We start from the raw sequence: 21,205 nt of genomic DNA, 5'->3' as shown, positions 1-21,205 counted from the left end.
GCACGCGCGGGCGGCGGGGGAGCCTCCTGCGGACCCGCGCTCTCCGCTTCTGCCGACCTGAGCCCTTGCGGCGTCGCTCCTGTAAAATGCGCCGCTCGGAGCCCCCGGGAGCTTCGTTTTAATGAATCGACGCTGACGTAGCAGCTTCGTTTTTGTGCGATGGCTCAAGGTGTCTGCCCGGACGATGCCTTCGCGGTTAGGGCTTCGCTGCTGCGTTTTATTTGTCGCTGCTCATAGGCCGTCAGATCTGATGTTACAAACCTGACCTCGTTCACCTGAAATGCAGTGTGGTTTTACCATGTGAGCGCAACAGCAGAGAAGTTTTCAAACGGAGAAGTTTGCCGGCAGAGGAGGAGCGGTCAGGTTTGTTGTCGTGCCTCTTCAATGTTTGACTTTTTTTTTTTTCCTTTTTTTTTTTTTCGGTGGTTCAAAAATGGTTTCAGTGCTGTTTGAGCTCCATCTGCAAACCGCTGGAACGATGAGGTCGCCGTGCGCGGTGCTGAGCGCATCCCTGCTGCTGCTGCTGCTGCTGCTGTGGGCCCGCTCGTCAGTGGGCTGCAACAAGGCACTGTGCGCCAGCGACGTCAGCAAGTGCCTCATCCAGGTATAGCTGCCTCTGCTTGTCTTCAGGTTCTGAAGCTGTCCCTTGGGAAGACCCAGTGATACAAATGAGGGCCGTTTTACCATGGAATCACAGATGGTGTCGGTTGGAAGTTAAAGCCCACCCAGTCCCACCCCATGCCGTGGGCAGGGCTGTCCCCCACCAGCTCAGCTGTCTGGGGACCCATCCAACCTGGCCTTGAGCATCTCCTTGAATGGCACTCCCCATGATAGAGGGTTGTAAAGCTGAAAATGGCTGAAAGCCCCCTGAGAGGACAAATGCTGGTGTAGCTCCAATGTGCCTCACAACCCTGAAGTACCTCTGGCTACTAATGGGGATGAGCAAGCTCGTAAAGTGTGTGAGTCTACCTAAAACGGGCTCTTGAGTTGTGCTTGTGGACAGTGGATGTTCAGCTTGAGCCCAGCTGCTGCTTTTGGCTCACTATGTGCTGTCCATAAGGCTGAAGGAATGGCCAAGCCCCAGCTGCTCTTCCAGCAGTGGTTGGGAGCAGAGCGAGAGGTCCTTTTAGAGGAATTGTGAGCAGTTCCACTGCCTACTGATCAGTAATTGATGGGCAGTGAACTGAGCACACTTTCTGACACCGCAGTGGAAAAAAGGAACCTTTCTGTGGTCAGCTCCAGCTTTCTACTGCCTCTTTGCAGGTTGGAAGTGAAAAATCAGAGAGCACAAATGCTAGTAAATATCCTTCTGACTTCTGCACTGCTATTGCTTTAAATGGAAAAAATAATTGAAAACAGTGCTGCTTCTCAGCCATTGTCTACAGAGCTGTTAAAAAAGGGAGAGAGAGAAAGGCTTTTGACTTATCTTTCCAGTGACTGTGGCACTGTTTTTCAGTGATAATGCTGTGTTTTGCTTGGGCATTGGCATCTTCCTAGCAGCGCAGCCCTAGGGATGTGCTCTCTTGCTTGGTATCAGTGATATGGGAACCCTCTTAAAGCATTTCTCTAAAATCAGGACCGCACATTGCTCTTTGAGACACTACCCGTTAGTGTTGGGGTCATGCATGGTCACAGGTCAATGAGTGATGGAGGCAGATGGATCGGAAGCAGATGGGAAGGCTCCTGAAGGTCTGACCAAGCTGCTGCTATCTCTCATCTTGGCTTTTTCCTTCTTTATTCTTAAATCTTCAAGTGTTGTTGCAGCAGAAGCATTGCACTGCTCTCTGAAGTACGTCATACTTCTTGGGTTGGTGTGCAATACGGTATATCTGAGTGTTCTTGTTTCCCTCTAAACCCTTCTGGAGAAATCTGAACTAAAAGTACTTTGGTAAGAGTAAGTATTCTGGACTATCTCATCGTGCAGTTCCCTATCCTGTTTCTATAGCCACTCTAGTTTGGCATGCTTCATGGCTTGAAGCCAAATCGGTGTGGCTCTGAGGTTACTGGGGAGCAGGCAAGACATAGTGTTGGCCATCTGCATCTGTGGGAGCAATGGAGCTCTCAAAAACCATACAGTTAACACAAATATTTGTGCCAGCTTCAGTACAGTCATTACTGCCACTCCTTAGGAGCTGCTCAGCTCAAGGGTGGTCCCTACATAAATATTTATTTTGTTAAATCCAGGACAGAGCGTAAGACCAACAACTTGCACGCTTTCCTCTTAGGTCTTGATGGCTGTAGCTCTTCTGGTGCCTCTGTGTTGGGATTTTATGTTTTTTTCCATAAGCAAATAGCTTGAGAAACCCCTCCTTTTTGGCTTCACCGTTGCAGAACTTGGTGGCTCATGCAGTTTTGGAAGAGCTATGGGTGAGACCCAGGAGCAGAGGCAGAGAGGGGCCACGAGCTCAACTCCCTCCCTGGCTTTGGGCACAGCTCATCCTTGAGCCCCTGCGGTGCTGTTGCCCCACTCCCTGGGTAGGCTGCTGGTCTTGGTGGTGCCTGGCACCTCTTCTCCAGCATTTCTTCTGCTTTGTGGTTCCCATGCGCAGAGAAGATGAGAACACCGAGTGGGGACACCACGACTTACATCATTTATGCCACCGTTGGTGACACCTGCTGAAGGTTTATCTTCCCCTCCTGTTAATCTTGGGCACGAGCTTCCCAGCTTTCAAGTATTTACAAGACTTTTTTTGGCTAGCAATATGAAATAGCTCTCCCATTTTAACTTCAAGGCTCGCGTATCCAAAAGTTTCTGCTGGTGTGTGTTTTGTAGCTGTAGAATGTAATGCGGTCGGGTTAGCAAAATAATCCCGTCTGGTTTCCTTCCAGGAGATTTGCTGTTATTAAACTGTTCTAGGAAAAAAACTTGAGCTATTTTCTTTCGTTCCCTCCTCCAGTTTGCAGAGAGGTTGCCAATGCCTTCAGGTCCTGTTTCTCGCCATGCTGAGAAAACAGTCTCTGTCACTTCAAGAAAGTTTTGAAAAAATGCAGTTGTTAAATTCCTTGTAAAAGGCTTTATTTGCTCTCTGAAACAGAAATACCTTTATTGTACAAACTTGTCTGCTTCCTACTTAATGCTGTATTTTTAGATGAGGGAGGCTCATTTCTTGCCTAGCAGAATACTGGTGCACCTTCAGTAGTTCAGCCTGGGCAGCTGCCAGGCTCACTTATGAGTAATATTTTCTTCCACTGACGCCTTGCCACCCCCAGCTATCAACAGGGAGCATTTCTCTTTCTGCTTCACTTCACCCACGTCCCATGGAAGCATTCTTTTAGGGAGATGTATCCTGCACAAGTGTCCGGTCTGGGTGAGTCAGTAGGAACTTGAGTGTGGTTAAGGAAACAGTGGACATGCAAACACATGGATGGAAAAACATACGATTACTGCCCTGCAGGGACAGCCCTGGGGAGGAGGGGCTGAAGAGCTGTGCATAAGACCAACGTGACTGCTCTTTCTTCCATCTTCTTTCTCCAAGTTAAAAAAAAAAAGAAAAAAATTTAAAATGTTCCTAAGCCTTTCGTATAAAAATAAACTTGTTAAAATACTGGTAGGTATAGTGATGAGATCCCTAGATAGTCCTTGTGCATATAGACACTAAGAATACAGACACACACTTGCTCAGAGGGCAGTGAGGCGCTGGCACAGCTGCCCAGAGAAGCTGTGGTGCCCCATCCCTGCAGGCACTCAAGGCCAGGTTGGATGGGGCCCCGGGCAGCTGAGCTGCTGGGTGGCAGCCCTGCCCATGGTACGGGGTGGGACTGGGTGGGCTCCCTTCCAATCAGCCATTCTGTTATATTATGTTTGTATTGTAAGTGCAGAAGTTAAGATTACTTTTAATTCTGTGAGAATACTCTTAGACTGCATAATGCAGGCTATAAAATTGAAATAACTCAAATTTAGTGAGTTTTCTGCCTTTGATTCATACGTTGCATTTAATGTTTTATGGAGAGTAGCCTCCACCCACATACCGGCTTGTTGGTGTTGCAATGTCTTTAATAGGTGTGAAGTTGTCTGCCCAGTTTTACTGTTGAAGAGCGAATGTGTAGGATATGTTTAATGTGAATACATCCCAATAGAGCTCACTGGCCAACACAGCAGTGCTGTACCCTTGGTTGTTTTTAAAAATTGTTTTATTCAGGCTTTTACTCCTCAAGCCTGACACAATCTGTTTATTGAACAGAAAGATAAATATTTTAGAAATGCGTCATTCATTCACATAAGTCATCTTTCTAAGTTTGTGGTGTCTCCTCTTGTGGAAAACTTTGTATTTCTCAATGACGGGCCTGTTTTTCATCCTTCACTTGGAAACAGCGTAGTAATAGGTGACACAAGTAAACTTTGAGAGTGAAAATGTTGAAAATCTTGGTAGGTTTCCAGTCTGTAAATAAAAATTCAAGACTTACTGTGTATGGCAAAAATGCATGTGGAGAGGAGGAGTTGATGCTCAGCCACTCAAAAGTGCAAACAATTTACATTAAGTAATGCAGGCAATGGCAGCATCTCAGCGCTGTGCGAAGCACAATAGTTTCTGGATTGTGTGGCTTTTTTTGCTGGCTTCGAGAAGGCTTTTAATTCTTAATCTGGGACAAAGCAAATGGGAGAATAGTGGATTGATGAACTGCATTAGTACAGTGTGGCCCATCTGTGGTGGATTTGGGGGTTGGTTCTGTGTTAGTCCCCTGAAAGAGGGGCACGGCTCTGGCCTCGCTCTCCCAGGACCAGGGCGTGAGCCACCCTGCAGGCTGCCATCTGGGAGCTGAGGTCCTTTGGAGCTGCTGGTACGTGTCTGCGAGCTGCAGGGAGGCGGGCCACCTGGTTTTTAGATTTCCTTTGTACGTGCAGGCTGTTCACATGCTTCAGGATCCTCAACTGTACAGCTTCAGGAGGACTGCCAAACAAACCGGAGCCTTCAGGTTTAGGAAGCAGGAAGTGTTATCTTTGTGCTTCCATGTCTTTTCTGGTTTTCTGTATTAATAACAATTAGAGAAAAGGGTGTATGTGTACCATTTTACTTTCAAGAGACTACAATTTTGAAGTATCCAGGGTGCTGTTCTGGGGATAGATTAAGATCAGAAATGAATCAGCTGGACCTCAGATAAATATATATATACCCACATACAGCCACTAATACGACAAATAGAGAGCAATGCGTAGCAAGCATTCACAGATGTGCAAAATAAGTGTGTTCCAGCAGCTAAACCAAATACATTCCTTTCAAGATCCACAAATAGGTGTGATGGTAGACACTGCACATCTTCTGAGCTTCCTTTTTTTAGCCAAATTATACCTCATCTGCACTATTTATACAAAAAGAAACGTCCTTCTTTGAATTTGGTTTTGCAGTGGGAAAAGCATTCAGGGAACACATAGGTGACCAAAGCTTACCCATGAATAGGACTTTTTCTCTTTTGAACAACTTGTTAGCAAACTGCAGATTTGCGTTCAGAATTTCAGCCTAAAAAACAAAACAGTCTGAAAAGATCCATTTGTAAATTCAGCTTGGTTCCTTGGCTAGAACTCTTTTACTGTTTTCTCACTCGATTAGTGTAGAAAGCTGTTCTAAAACCATAACTTGAGTTGTGGCTAGAGGAAGAATTGCTGTGCCCTGCTGGCATTTCATGTCTGGGATTGCTGGGTGTAACACATTCATGTTGTTTTCAGGAGCTGTGTCAGTGCCGCCCAGGGGAAGGGAACTGTTCCTGCTGCAAGGAGTGCATGCTCTGCCTTGGCACGCTTTGGGATGAGTGCTGTGACTGTGTTGGTAAGTTGGCAATTGTTGGGGATTTCTTTTTATTTATGAAACTTCTTTCCTCTGCCGTGTGTTCAAGTCAGAGCCCTACTGTAGAAGTTAAGCATCAGGACGAAATCTGTGCCTTAATTATCTTGCAACTTGTTCTTGCTAACTCATGCGGTACCCATAGAACGTGCCAGTGGGGACTAACATGCAGAAGGCTGCATCTGCTTTGTGAAGTACACAGTAGCAGTCCAAGTTTTGCTTGGGTAGTGTCAACATCTCCAAATAGCAATTTTGCTATCTGTTTGTGGACTTCTTTTTCAATTGTCATCTCAATGAAACTACACAGCACCTTCATTATGGGGTTGGAGTCCACGTAGGGGCAATTGGAAATGTGAGTTCCCCTGTGAGTCCTTGGGACTAGTTGTAATTATGCATGGTCCACATTTTTCGTCACTCTTTTATTTGCAAAAAGATCTGTTTCAGGAGTGTGAGAAGAAGGTATACAAATTCTTTCTGTAAGATGAGATGACAGCCCTAACAAGGACAGCATTATTACCAACAGATCATGTTCACAGTGCCAAGATTTCTGTTAGTGAATGCTGCCTCTGTAAAAGGATGGATATGTTCTTGTTCCTTCTCGTGTTATAAATGTTTTGAAAGATTCATCGCTCTGGGGTTGCTGGGCCCTCCACTGCCACACAAATCTGTCTGGTTCCCATAAATAGGAGACGTGTTGATCACTGTACCTTCTCACAGCTTCTGGCTGGTCCATTCTTTTCTGAGTTCATGAGGATGAGTGCTTCAGAGTGCTCCTTTTCACTGCATTTCATTGCTTCTCACATTCCATCGTGATGTGAATATGCTTTCTGACAACTTGCTTCTTGCTTGGTTCTCAGCAGCTTACCTTTGCTTGTCTGTCCTTCAGTAATTAAGGAGTGAAGCAGAACATTCGGGTGCACGTGAGATTCTTCCCAATGGCATAAAGGATTTTCAGCCCATCTACCTGTGCTGGCTATTAATTTTGAAAGAGGTGTTATAGTTTAATTTTTCTATTTGAGCTGAAATACTTTAATGGACTCACTGAAGAGTGAAATAGATTTGTGTATATTTCCCCCCCCGTTCCCTTTGCCCTTCCCATGTGTTCTTGCTTTTTCTAATGCAGTACTGAAGTGTACTGTAGACTTAGTCAGTCATAGGGGTAGGGAACAGGAGAGCAGGCTACTTGGCTTTTTCAGAAGTGCTGTCTGGTTCAGAAAGCAGGGTTTTTGTGCGCACATATTCTCCTTGAAGAAGAACCTAGCTACTGTGATTGTAAAAAAAAAAGGTCTACACAGTTTATTTTCTAAATCTGAACATTACTCCTTGTTCTGTTGCTGCTTCCCTCAGTGCTATCCAGTAAAGCAGTAAGCAGGGTTTTCGTTTCAGTTTCCCAGTACTGCTGGTACTGCAGATGCCTCAGACCTTGGCTGTATGGCGTCCTCCTATTCTGAAATAATTACTCATTAATGTAGATTTGGAGTGGGAAATTTCACTGTCATTCTGACAGCTCAGTCTCTGTAAACTGATCAAGTCTAACATAAAAGCAGATGGGTTGTGCTGTTCTCCAGGTCATATCTGCTCTGAAGTCAGGAGGTACTTCTACTGTCTAGCACTTACTTTGAAGAGATTGTGTTTTTCTATAAAGTTCTAGTTAAATATGATTTCTGAAACTGGAGTCCTAATGCATCAACATGGCAGGAGATGCTTTGCTGAGTGTGTAGGGCAGGTGGACTTCAAACATATGTGCTTCATAGTACTTCGGAAGAAGAGGATTGATTTGCTTTGCAGCTGTAGCTGTCTAAAGGTGTAACTGTAAAACTACCCAAAATGATATCCAGATGTGCATCAGGAAAATCAATTTCTGTGTCTCTTGCCAGGTGACTTCTGATAGCATTTTATGGCTTCTGGTTCTAAATACCTATGCATGTGTAACATTTGCTTTCAGTCTTGGAGGTTTCAATGTTTTGATTAAAAGAAGGTAGTTGCAGATAATAAATGGTTGCATTTAAATGGTTAATGAAAAACTGGCACCTGCATTGCATATTACAGAAACAAAGAGGCAAAGAGGATTACAGTAGTGGACAACAGATTTCAAAAAAGATTCCCCAGGAGATACTGAAAAAAATGTGTAAGGGGTAATGTGGAAATAAGTGTTTTTTGCCTGTAGTGACCTCTCCAACTAAGCAGAAAATCTCGGTTCATCTCAGCCATGTCTAAGCAGGTAAAGAGAGCAGACTCTTGCTTTCTCCCTGTGCTGATCTTTGTACCTCTGGCAGGTGCCTGGTAAGATCTAATGTACTGCTGAAGCAGATGAGATCAAATACTTGAATCGTGATGAAAAGTTTCACAAAGCTCAGGACTTGTTGAGATATTATCTTTGTTCAGTCGTAGGCTCCCATTCCGAATTCATGCCGGTGTCAGTCATGCCGCGCTTTGTCACATTTCCCAGGGGAAACAAACCTTGAGTTGAACTCTGTGTTCTGAAGTGTAATGCTATAGCATAGAAAGGGAAGTGAAAAAGAGGTTTTTCTTTTTGCTCGGATCTCACAAGTTGCAGATGTGTTTTGTGGAATTCTGCAGAGATCTGAAACCTGCCGCTATTGAAAGTTAGCATTGCTGTCTTTGGTGGCACTTCTGCTACTGAGTTAAGAGTGGGAATTATATCAACAGAAGGGTTCTGTGTGTGTGTGAATATATATATATATATATATATATATATATACACACCCACAGATTCTAAGAAGAAAGGATTTTTGTATAACTTAGCTTCTCATTCCTTTGCAGGTATGTGCAACCCTCGCAATTACAGTGACACACCTCCAACATCCAAGAGCACTGTGGAGGAGTTGCATGAACCAATTCCTTCGCTTTTCCGAGCGCTCACAGAAGGGGATACTCAGCTGAACTGGAATATTGTTTCCTTCCCTGTGGCAGAAGAATTGTCTCATCACGAGAACTTAGTTTCCTTTTTAGAAACAGTGAACCAGCCACAGCATCAGAACGTCTCCGTTCCAAGCAACAACATCCACGCACCTTACTCTAGTGACAAAGGTAATAAATACAGTGTCTGAATTCCTTGCGTCTCTTCTGGTCTCTTCCAGCAGCTTTCTCAGTGCAGCTTTCTCAGTGCATCTTCTGTGCTTGTCTGCGCTAGCCTCTTCTTTTTGTGTATAAAAATGGGGGAGAAGTTCAGTCTACTTCTGAGCATGACATAACAGCGTATGAACTTATTGCCATTATTTTATTTATATATATTTTTTTCCACCTTGAGTTTAGAGGTTTTTTTGTTTTGTTTTGTTTTGTTTTTGCTGTGTGGCAGGGTAAAAGTTTGCTGTAGTGACAGCAGTAGCTTAAGAAACATTCTTTTGCTTCTCAATTTCCATACTAAACCTGAAACACTTTTCTGTGCAAATCATTTTAAAGCCTTGAAAGAATCTCATAAGTAGTTCTTCGTAAAGTAGCTGCTTAAAAAGGGAAAAGAGCATCTGATTTGTTTTACTGTAGCGTGATTAATGCTTTGCTTCCTTCCCAACGCTCACTTCAAGTATCAGTAACCACATTTGTTGTTGTTGTGATGGTTCTTTTATCTTATCAAAGTAAGATTCCCTAATTGACGGACGCGCTGCTTTTCCATCTCATCTTGAACTTTTGACCTAGTAATGTTGCTGAGTAGGGCTGCTATTGATTACATGGAACTGTAATGGCAATTTTTCTGACTTCCTTTGGTTAAGGCACACTAGAAAAATAAATTAATTCCAGAACTGGGAAACCAGATGGGCAGAAAACATTTCATTCATATGTCTTTGACATTAATAAAATGCTTGCTTACCATCATGAGAGTGATGCAGAAAGCCATGTTAAATGGCAAGCCACAAAAAGCCATGTGTGCAAACTCTACAGTATTTAAAGACGTAAATTATACTTGGAAAAAAACCTTATGCTTGGAACAACCTTGAATATATCCCACTGTACTTAGGTACTACAGCTGAACTGGCTGTTCCCTGATAGTCCTTTACTACCATGCCAACAGGATGGGCTAATGATAGCTTTGGATTAAACTTGGAATTGGAATTGCATCTCAAGGGTGTGGAGGAGTTCTGAGTATAACAACACAAATACATAGCTACAATTTTTTTCTTCGTCAGAAATCTCCTTCGTTTCGTTTTCTAAGATCGTATTAGAGATTTAGGCTGAGAGGGCTTTCATTGGAATGATGGCATTCCAAAAATAACAGTTATATTTGGAAATACTTACCAAATGCCACTGGATTTTGAGTTTGAGTAGGTACTTAGAAGAAAAATAAATGTCTGAGCTTTTCTTGTAATCATTGGCTATGCCTCCTCCATCTTACTGGCCAGCAAAGAACTGGAAAAAGTAGAAAATGGCTTTCAATTTCCTATACTTCTAAATACTTAAATATGTAATGCTGCTGAGGTGTCTTTTCTTGGCCACAAAGTAGATTGAGATCTGATTTTGCAGAACATCATGTTAAGATTTTCTTATAAAAACTCCAGTGAATTGATCTGTGAGAAAAATAAGTGGAAAGAAAAAACTGATAGCTGGCCTTGGTCAGTTGGTGTTGATTATGGTGGAAGTAAGGGCACGAGGGGAGCTGCAACTCTTGTGTTGGATGTTGTGTGACCCACGGTAGCACAAAAGGTTTCTAAAAGGTTTTGGGTGAATTTACTGAGGAAGCAATAACTGGAAAGTGGAGGAGTAAGAGGTGAAGTGCCAAAGAGCCAAGCCAGCATGGGCACACACAGCGTGCTTCACTTTAGCATGGTGTGCTGGCAGCAGTCGTTTCTTTTGTTGCCCGGAAAGGGAGAGGAGGTAATGAGATGTAGATTTTGGTGAGGGGACAGTAGGCTGCATACTGTCCTACAGACTACTTGCCAAAATTTGGATAGGCTCTGCTTATAAAGACATCTTACCACATCCTGTAACACAGTTCTGATTTTCATTTCAACGCGTGTCCGTGCACAGATCAGTGTGAAGCTGTCAAGGGTGCCAGACTTGCTACGTACAGCCCTGGGTGGGTGCCAGGAAAAGCAGCGCTGGCCCCAGGAACCCGACAGCCTTGTGCCCGACAGTGGGACGGAGCCAGGCCACCAGTTAGTGTGCAGGTGGAATGCAGAGAGACATAAAACATTCCTGTCCTGCCCCTGCCTACTGCAGCCACTAGACCTTGAATTATTATAGTGCATGCCTTCTTAGTGCATGCCTTCCCTTTTCTCCTGTGAGCAGTCTTCTGACACTCCGGTGGCCGAAGCACTTCGAGCTGCTGGATCAAGCTCTTTGTATCGGTGGTTTCTGGTGTTTGAGCAACTGCTTCAAGTGACTTTCACTACTTGCAGTGATTATTAACCTAGAGTTACATTTGTACTTTATTCCTATTTTTTGCTTTGTTTTTAGCTGATACCCTCAGAGCTCTGAACTGCAAGTTCAAATGTATAAATAAGCTTAAGTGCTGCAGATGATGACAGGATGTTGGCAAGAGAGAGAGGGGGGAAGTGGATAATCTTTTGGCAGCTGATGAAACAAAATCTGTGTTGTAGCTGAGTGATTCTGACTTAAACCGCTCAGTGACACAATGGATGGTGTCAGCTCTGCACTTACGCTTCCACTGAGTGCTGGCCAGGTAGAGAAGATCTAGCAGTCCAGTCAAGGGCACCTATTTCTGTAGGTATGCTAGGAACACAATTGAAAAAATGCCTTTTTTTTTTCTTTCTCCCAATAACTTCTGACTAACATCAGACTGGCTGCCAGGCAGACAATTACCTCCTCTTCCACCACGAAACAGACCAACAGGCAACTCACCTTATATAGCACCTTTAATTGTCAAGGTAGCACATGGGGATTTGTGATTAACTAGGAAGGTTCCTTCATCTTGAAGATGAGTGTTTTTCCTTAACTTACAACAGAGCTGTTTTCTCTTCATGGATTTGCCAAATTCTTCAAGTACCAATACAGATCTCACTTGAAACACTAAGAGTATTGTTTGCAAAGTCTAACAGAAATACGAGCCTATTCTAGTCATCTGAATTTAAATCTGATTCTACACTGTTGTTTCTCCCACACATGTGTTCATGTGTTATGAATTGGGGAGAGAAGGAGAAAAATTAATGTTCTGAAAAGAGCTGTGTAGCTGTCAGTCCCCCACTGCTCTCTCTCCTTTCTACCCCATCTGTATTTGATAGTCCTTTCTGTGTGAAAACAGGCAAAATGCTAATGAAAGAGCTACTAATGAAGCAAGTAGCATCCTTTTATCTGCACTGAGGGAGTCAGCATTGCCTGCACAATTACATTTGTGAAACAATTTAAATACTTTTCCAGATCCCTACTGAGCCTGTAGGATATTTTTTTCCTTTGTGACTCTTCTTGTAGCCCATAAAGAGAGATTTAGTGCTCGATGAGAGTAATTTTCCTGCTTTCAAAAATTCTTTATCTGTGTAGAAACACTGACCCTACTGAGCAAGGGACAAGGTTAGCGTGTGGTGAACAAGGTACGCAGTAAAGAAAGAACCAGTTTAGCTGGCATGCCTCTGAATGAGCAAGACTTCAAAATGTGTTTTGTAGCTTTGTCTTCTGCACATTAAATGTGTCCTCTAGTTTCTTACAAGTGCTACTGGGAACCAGCCAGATGTACTGCTGGCTCTGGCCAGGTGTGTACAAGCTGTCCTCCCCATTCTGCAGCATTTCTGGATTGGCCATCTACGACCAAATCTTTTGGCTTCCATGTGCACGTGAAAATAAACTTCCTTCTCCAGTCTGTCGAGATTAATGGTCTTGGTTGTTGCTGCTACCTTAATATGGCTGAGATCTTGCTTCTGTCCCCGCTTTAGTGCTGGGAGGTTGATTTCCTGGACCAGTATCACAAGGCCTCACTGCTCTCACCTGGTTCTACCATGATTATGGTCTTAGGGGTGCAGATCCACTGACCTTCTTCCCACTGACAGAAGTATTCACTTCTGTAGAAGGACATCTCAGCATCTCTGGTAGAGAAAGATCCAGAAAGATTGCTTGTTCTGGGACATGGCCTTCCTGTGCTTGAGGCTGACACCTGAGTGGCTACTGTGAGAAGATAGGGTGGCAGAAACCTGGGGCTGTCTGGGCATCCTGGGACTAGAGGGTGTGTGTATGCTCCTTCCTGGCAATCCCAGCTTTTTGTTGCTGGTGCCAAAAGGTTATGCAGTGCTTGCACATTCTCTGAAGTAAGACAGAGTTGCTAAATGCTGTGAGCCAGAAGTGTGACCTTGTGGCCAAGAAGGCCAGCTGGATCCTGGGTCACAACAGAAGAACGTGGCCAGCAGGTCAAGGGAGATGATCCCTCCCTTCTGCTTTGCTCTGGTGAGTCCACATTTAGACTACTGTGTCCAGTTCTGGGCTCCTTGGGTAAAGAAAGACAGAGAACTTCTAGAAGGAGTCTGGCAGACAAAGATGATCAGTCATGCCTGGAGCAACTCCTGATGAGAAAAGGCTGAGAGACTTGGTTTGGAAAATAGAAGACTGGGGTGGGAAGGGGGTCTGATGAATGCTTATAAATATTTGAAGGGTGAGACTCAGTGGATAGGACCAGGCTCAGCAACAGAACAAGGGGCAATGGGCACAAAGTGGAATACAGGAAGTTCTGTGTAAACATGAGGAAAAACTTCTTTACTTTAAGAATGAGAGAGCACTTCAGCAAGCTGCCCAGAGAGGTTGTGGAGTCCTCTGTGTTCTCTGGACCTGATACAAAATCCACCTGGATTCTTTCCTCTGCAGCCAGTTGTAGGGAACCTGCAGCAGGTTGATTTCCAGAGCTCCCTCACAACTCCCACAATTCTGTGTGGCCCCTGGGAGGATTCTTACCTGAGTGCTTTGGTGGATGCAGCAGTCACTGCCAGTACCATCTCCCTATCACATTTTTGCTTTAACTGAGCCCTTTAGGTGCATATTAGGGAGATCACTCTTTCTGTGTGCTACCATAGAATGTGTGCTTCTGCTTTGCATTTTTCCCCTTCCACCTGTAAAGGAAGCATCCTTAGTGAAGCTCTGGATATGTTGGTGGATTTCAGGTGGAGGTTTTGTTCTGTGAGAACTTTCTATGCTTACTTAAAGGCTTTAGGCTTTATTTTGAAGTGTTAGAGAAAAAAGGCCAAGAATGGGACAGGACTTGCACAACCACTGCATGTTTTGTTGACATTTCAGCAGTACTTCAGGTAATCCAAGATTTCTTAGATGACTGCGGCATTACTCACAGCACAGCTTTCCTGGAAGCAGAAGAATGCTTCGGCGTTGGATCTGCACTTCCTCCTTGAGATCCTTAATGCCTTTTGCATTGTATGTGGTGTCTACAAGAAGTGTATGTCTGCCCAGAGCCTGAATAAAGAATACTGTCTTGTGTTCAGTGAGCTGGCAGCATGTCCTGTGACAATCTTACAATTGTTCAGGCAGCAGTAAAATAATTTGGCAGTTATCAGGTTTCCTTCATCAGCGTTTTGACAGATTCTAATTCTTACACAGGATAGGCAAAGTTTCCAGCTGTCAAGAAGGAGGAAGTATCCATGGAAAACCTAGCAGCTGCATTGTGCTATCCCTTGCCGTGTGCCCAGCAGCATGGGCAGCAAAAAGGTCATCTACTGTTGGTACTGGGGAAACTGAGTGCTTAGATCTGACGTCTTGTAGGGTGCTGGAGCCCCTTGCTGGCCTCAGCTCACCTCTGGCCTTCACCTTAAGAACTTGCCAAGAGACCTGTGTGCTGCTGAGGTTGCTAATCTATGAGGTACCCGTATTTTGAAAAGAGGGGTTGTGCTGCACTTCAGCACAAGGCTTACATTCAAGAGACTGAATAAATGTTGTGGTTCACAATTGAACTGCTCCAAGCCCTTTGGTTACTCATCCTTCTCCATATCTCCATAATCATTTAAAAAATGAAAAATAAACTCTGTCTGACTTACCATCTATGTTTGGATTACATTTTTCTAATCCTCCTTGGAATGTAGGTCAGTACGTTTCTTCTGGATCCGTGCAGTTGAAGCAGGAATAGGCTAGAAAGCCTCTTGACATTTGCAGCTGTCTGCAGATCTGTCTGATGTGTGTTAGTGAGGTGTTCATGTTCGTAGGCAGCTTTCAGTCGTGCTTTCCCCCACAGCGTGCCAAGTTATGCTGGGGGCAGATGTGGTGCAGAGATCCCGTGGAGGACAAACCATGGTGTAATCACTCAGTTGGCAGAGAAAAAAGATGGTGGGATCTATCAGCTTGGGGAATTAGAAGTAGGCAGGGAAGGGTTGTTTTAGATTTATAGATGTGGCTAATGCCTCAGCTCCAGTTTGGGGTTATAGTGCCAAACTTCATGGCGTTTCAAGTAATCGCGTGGTGGTTAGAACAGCAAAGATGATGCTTAGGCAAAAAGGCAGAAAGGATTTCTTAATCTTAGTAGTAAAACTGGTGTTGCTTAAAGTAATAACTAAAAGCGTGCTGTGCTGTTCTCATATTGAGGAAAATGGGATTCTCTAGCTCTAGCAACATGTGGTTTTAATGTGGTTTAAGAATACCGTTGGGGATGAGGAGAAAATGTTTATGCTTAAATAAGTTTTTTAAATAACTGATCTAAAAGTGTTGTTTTTCCTGATAGCATGTAATAACTGCTAGCAACTGTAGTAGTGGTATCTTAATGCTAAGGCTGTATACCTTCAGAGGACGCCTGCTTGTTATTTTGGCGCAGCCCATCTTTACACTTCATAAAGTATCCCTCATGACTTTGCAGAGGACAAAAAAAAAGACACAATTTAGTTTGAAAAAAAAGAAAATCATCCAGAGGGAGAGCAGAGAGTAAAAACTGAAAGTTGATAGATCTCACCTTGGGTCTCTGTCTCTTTTTTCTGCTTCTCTATCACCCTTTTTTTCCTTACGCCTCACGGTCTTAATGATTTGAACTCCTACTTCAAAAGCTGCATGTGTAATTAATTTTTAAGTAACCTTTTAAATACTTGAAGACCTTTTAAACCGTTTTCCCCCTCTTGGTTTAGAACACATGTGTACTGTGGTGTATTTTGATGACTGCATGTCAATACATCAGTGCAAGATCTCTTGCGAGTCCATGGGAGCATCCAAATACCGATGGTTTCACAACGCCTGCTGTGAGTGTATTGGGCCAGAGTGCATCGACTATGGCAGTAAAACTGTAAAATGTATGAACTGTATGTTTTGAAGCAGAAAAATTGTAATACAGTAATATGGAGGCCAAAGTAATCCCTCTCAGTTAAAGAGAAGCGGATTGGAAATCTTGCATTTTGGTGGCGTGCCTAATGGTTGCAATTAAATGGAGCTGGTTGAAAAAAGATGTATAAAATTTGAAACTTGTTTTTTTAAATCCATGCAAGCAAGGCTAACTTGTAGAATTTTCAACATTATGTTTTATTTTTCTTCTGCTCAAATGGTACAGCCGTGCTCATCCTTGCTGTTCTGATTGTTTTCTTTTGATTTGATACTATTGACTATATTGGTTTTCAGAATATAATGCAATATCTTGTAGTTTAGAGTAGGGAAAACTTAAGAATATGGTATTGAGTTTCTCATCATCAAAGTTCAACAAATAAATGAGTGGATACCGAGCTGCAAGGAGAGAGTTCTTGAGGTGCCCGGTCTTCGTGGTTTGCTTGTTTGTTTGTTTTTTAACTTTATTGCCCTCTAGTTTCCAAGCTTAGCCTTCTATTGTGAAAATGTTATTTGAGGAGAAAGAACAATTAATGCTTCAAGTCTAAATCATGGGCTGTCATGGATAAAATCCTGACTTCTTAGAAGGGCTGCCCTACAAAATGCGGAGTGTATTGGGACGCTTCTCCTACCAGTTTTATTTGCCATGTTCTTTCACATACATTAAGAACTGAAAAAATCTTTTCAGTCTTCACTGAGAGACCAAAGCAAGGCTATTAGGTGCAGTTGCATCTCCTCCCTTTTGCACTGTTCTCTAGGTTCACTTAGTCTTTGAACATTCAGTGCAGTAAAGGGAACGTGACGTTTTATTTTGAATATAACAAATAAATGAGAAAACAAAAAAAAGCATGAACTAGCAAGTGCTACAGGGTTATCAGCTGAACAGTTGGCAGCAGATGCGTTCACATTTAGTAGTTTGCTATGAATATTTATTCCAAAACATAAGTCTTACTTTTGTTTTCCCATGAGATGTCATCGCCAAAGAAGGGAAGATGTGCCCCCAGAGGCAGAAATCGGATGTTCTGAGCACAGGACCCTGTCCATTTTTCTAAGAAAGAATTTTAGTATGTTGACAGTTGCGTGGCAATTCTATGCTCCAATTAAGACTCCATTGATAATGGTACTAAGTGCAAAAAATGAAGTGTATGAGTAGTTAATGATCAGCTTTTGGTATTTATAATGATGTGTTTTTTAATGCCTTGACTTTTTTATGCATATATGCATATATCTGTATGCACACACAAAAAAAAGAATTTGCCTATTCATGTTTCTCTCACTGCCCTCCGTCTAGAGGGATTAAACTGTTTTCTAGTCACACCTGAATATCTGTACCATGTACAAATGAAAGCAGTCATTTTAAATATATTTTCTTGAAAGGGTTTCCTGAATGCATTTTTATTTTCTCTCATTATACAGCTCTTTCAACAAGACAAAATAAACATATATATTAAATATACTGTCGTGAAATAATGTTACTTTCTTCAATCTCTTTTCTCAGCTGTAAAGAAGTACTTGAAAGATAAACGTTTATTGTTTTGAGCTAGTAGATAATGGAGTACCTGCATACTTTAAACTTGCAATTAAGTGATAAATCATGGATGTAAACAGAAGAACTTAGTTTTCAATGAAGGAGCTGATCTTTGAATATTTGGTGATACGTATTATCTTTTCCTTGGTTTTCTTAAAATGAATGGAGGGGGAGAGTTTGTTAAAAGTGGCTGTGACTGCTTCTGGTTGGAGAATGATGCATTATTCTTCACCAGGATAGGAAGTAGGCAGTAAGCATTCCTCCAGGTCACTAGCACGGTTAAGATCTTGCAGTTAAATGATTTGAAGCACTGTCTGAATCTTTTGAGAGTAGAAGATGGGCCTGATGTTTCTGGTTAGGTGCCTGCTGTTCTCCATCTGTGACACCATTGACGTCACAGAATTTCAATGGGAGGTCAAGTCAGAGGAGCAGCACGGGTTGAGAGGACTCGCCTGGAACATGCCTGGGGAACAGCATAAAAATGTAAATACACTTGTCTGTGTAATGGCCTGAGAGTAGGTAGCAAGGATGCACACTTTCTGGGGCTTGCCTTAACTTTGTAATTCTTGATGCTGTCTAGAGTTTGCTGTAAGCGTTGCCTGTATGCAAACGTCATACAGTAACAGCAATTGTATTTTATTATGATGAGTGTTTTGAGAGGTATTTTAATAAAAGGACATTACTGTTTCATGTGTTTTTTGTTCTCATGATTTTCTCAGGGCAAATGTTACCAGGAAACACAGTCAAGAAAGTTACTAATTTAAACAGCTGGAATAATACAGAGAATTAACTCTTCAACACTATTCTTCCCAAACTAAAACTGCAGTTTCCTTTTAAGTTTTTTCTTTGTATAAATTAATAAAATAGAATCTTCTCAATAGCCAAAATGTACTTTCTGAGAGAAGACTAATTGTTTTGGATGGTTGCTTACTTCGTCCTATTCTGTTTTGCAAAAAAAGATATTGCAAATTTATTTTTGCAAATTTATTTCCTTTAGCTTTAAATATCAGCAAAGCATCACCTACATATTTTAGGAATATTTCAGAACATGTTTCAAGTCTTTGCTGTGTTAACTTTGATCCTGCCCTTTCTCTGCCTTTGGTCCTTCTACAAATCCCATAGTAGGTCTTCTGTGATCTCAAAACACATTTCCTATACATCCCATAAGGAGTCTTGAACCCCTGCAGGCATCCAACCACAGGCTCAGTTTGGTATCAGACAGCTCTTTTGGTTGTCTTTTCTCTTCCTGTGGGGTACCTGTGATGTATAAGTGATACTTTTTTTTCTGAAGACATTAACTAAAATATTTCTTCTAGGTGTTCTGTTGTGTTCTGGAACAGTACAGCCCTTGTAGCTTCCCCTCCCTTCAAGGGTTTTGAGTGAGCATTTTTTACTTTGAACAGAATGCCCTTCTTTCGAGTTCTGCCACAGTTTTTCTTCACCTTTAAAGGAACAGGTGTTTCATTGCGATATTTCAAATTCAGCTTTCAGTTCAAGTATGTGGTTACTCAAGGAAGATTGATGGTTTCTGTGCTAACATGAATGTGCTTGCTTTGGCCTTTGGTCATGTAAAGGAACTGATTGCTGGAAGATACCTTCTAGTTTCCACTGTATGCACAGCTCTTTTAACTGTATAAGCAAAAAGGACTTCACAGTGCTTCACTGCCTATGGAGTTCATCCATGGAACCAGCGGATCTGGTCACACAGACCAAGTGCCAGTGAAATACTGAACTTGCTTTGCTTATAAACATTTGGCATTTTTAATTGTTCAAAGGAGCAATTTTTTCTAACAGTGGACAAACTTAGAACCCGAAATACTAAAATGGCTTCTGAGGCACTATTTTAGACTGCCAGCCATAAAATGCAGTCATTATCTTTAATAAAAAGGCAAACTCAGCCTCTCTTGAGAAAATAGCAGGGAATTACTCATTTACACAGCTCTGTTTTTCCCCACCTATTTTCTGACAAAAAGGTTTTCTAAAATTCTAGTATTCTCCTTAGTACATTTAAGAGGGTCAGGTACAGCAGAGAGCTTGCCACTTTGCTTGCCATCTTTTCTCGAGTTTGTCCTTAAAACAGTAAGAATTAAGTAAATGCAGGGTGTGTAGGGTAAGAACGTGCCCTCAAGTAAGCTTCAGACCACAGTGAGTTTTGTGGAGTCAGAAGTCATCCAAATGTGTTTCACACGGCAGTAAACTGGTATACTAAGCTCTGTGCACAATCACTCATTTGTCTTTATCAAAAAATGGGAGAAGATTCGTTCTGTGCTCGTTAGCTGATGGACCCATTGTGTGTGAACTTGTGTTGGCAGCAGCCTTGATAATGCTCATTCTTCAAAGCTGAGAGGCTCTAGCGACCGTTGCTTCAAGTAGAGATCCTTACAGGCAATCATCTCAAATTACTACGGATGTTTCTGAAGCAACCTTCCTCTCTTCTTTTGCCAGAAGTAATACAGCCTTTGTACAGCAAAAAACCCCAAGATGTTTGCTGTGATGTTAAGTTAAATACACCAGCAAGTACTTGCTGTTAAACTGTTTCTTCTGGAAGGGAGGAGGTAAATTGGAAATCGCATGGTTATGTAATACGCTGTGGAGACAATATTTCTGTGCTCCAACAATATCTCTGTGCTCCAACACTAATCGGAGTGTTTACAACCCTCCCCTTTGTATTTCCCACTGAATAGCGCAAATTCCTGTGGGGGACCTCTTAGATTACCACAGAAGGTTACACAAAGAGCCCATTTGACAGGGACTAAGAAGCATTGAATCTCAAGTGAATAAATGAAGCAGGTGGCACGCTGCCACTGTATTAATGTGTCCAAAAGCTCAAGGATTATGTCCGAGACTGTGGGAATGAATTGGGCTGCTTCTGACTGAAACAAATTCCCCTGTTGGTTAGGAATCCTGAAAAGGATTCAAGATACGCAGGTGCTTCACGTAACAGAAAAGACGAGGGATACAAAATTCTTTTGAATATCTCTGTAAACAGGATGCGTGTGGAGATGGAGATGTGTTTCTTGGCACAGGTCTCCTCATGCCGCATCCAGCGTTTCTCCATTTTCTCACCCTCCACAGAACGGCAAAGAGGAGCCGGTGACAATTCAAGTTCAAAGCGGTCACAAGGGGATGACGGCTGCTCCCTTCTGAGCTGTCAATGTAAAACTCAGCAGCAAGGCTATCGAGACGGGCTGGATGTAAACATCCATGGAGCTGTGCCAGCTCTTGTATTCACATGCCGTGTATCTCGCCGGTTGTGTCACAAGTTCTAAGGACTGTAGCTCACCAAGGCTTCAGTCAGACATCGCTAATGCTTATGTTTCCTTGTACACCTGCTCAAATGGGGTTGGCTGCCTTCGTCTGCCCCGAGGGTTTCTGTGAACTTGACCCAGCTTTGTGAGTATATCCTGACCAGGAGGCCGCTGGAACAGGACTAGCAGAGGCACGCTGCTCCTCACAGTATCAGCTGCCGCCCCCAGCACGGCCGTTACGGGGCGTTAGAAACGAGACGAGGCGAACGGACTAAAGCGTCACGGCTCCACCCAGCGCCGCCGGCACTGCCGCTCTCCCTTTCCCCGTCGCCGGGAGTTGTAGTCCGGCTGGCAGGAAGCCGGCCCACTCCGCTTCCGGTAGGCGTCCCCGAGAAAACTACAATGCCCATGGTGCTCTGCGCGCGGGAGTCTCCTTCCCCTTCCTGCCTCTCTCTCGC

The 21,205-nt window shown here is 43.1% G+C and overlaps 2 protein-coding genes across 2 annotated transcripts in view; both read left to right on the top strand.

Annotated features, from left to right (window-relative positions):
* The first annotated feature begins 424 nt into the window (after positions 1–424).
* On the top strand, positions 425–18,189 carry TWSG1 (twisted gastrulation BMP signaling modulator 1). The gene is made up of 4 exons (XM_003204973.4): positions 425–604; positions 5,663–5,762; positions 8,562–8,828; positions 15,785–18,189. Exons 1-4 carry the CDS (start codon positions 434–436, stop codon positions 15,964–15,966), a joined length of 720 nt encoding a protein of 239 aa, XP_003205021.2. The 5' UTR covers positions 425–433; the 3' UTR covers positions 15,967–18,189.
* A 2,300-nt stretch (positions 18,190–20,489) lies between these two features.
* The window catches only part of ANKRD12 (ankyrin repeat domain 12), a 33,467-nt gene continuing 32,751 nt past the window's right edge, over positions 20,490–21,205 (top strand). Inside the window, 1 exon segment of the mRNA XM_010708792.3 lies at positions 20,490–20,693. Coding sequence (XP_010707094.2) covers positions 20,490–20,693 — 204 coding nt within the window.

The sequence above is a fragment of the Meleagris gallopavo genome, chromosome 3 (genome assembly GCF_000146605.3).
Source record: "Meleagris gallopavo isolate NT-WF06-2002-E0010 breed Aviagen turkey brand Nicholas breeding stock chromosome 3, Turkey_5.1, whole genome shotgun sequence".
NCBI classification, from domain to species: domain Eukaryota; kingdom Metazoa; phylum Chordata; class Aves; order Galliformes; family Phasianidae; genus Meleagris; species Meleagris gallopavo.
The sequence above is the reverse complement of the archived record's forward strand: the minus strand, read 5'-3'. Positions and strand labels throughout refer to the sequence as shown.

What these genes read in the sequence shown, in the direction of transcription:
- TWSG1 (XM_003204973.4), top strand. Translation starts at nt 434, where the DNA reads ATGGTTTCAGTGCTGTTTGAGCTCCATCTGCAAACCGCTGGAACGATG. An exon ending in TCAGCAAGTGCCTCATCCAG is followed by an intron (nt 605 to 5,662) that starts GTATAGCTGCCT and finishes TGTTGTTTTCAG; the next exon opens with GAGCTGTGTCAGTGCCGCCC. An exon ending in TGAGTGCTGTGACTGTGTTG is followed by an intron (nt 5,763 to 8,561) that starts GTAAGTTGGCAA and finishes ATTCCTTTGCAG; the next exon opens with GTATGTGCAACCCTCGCAAT.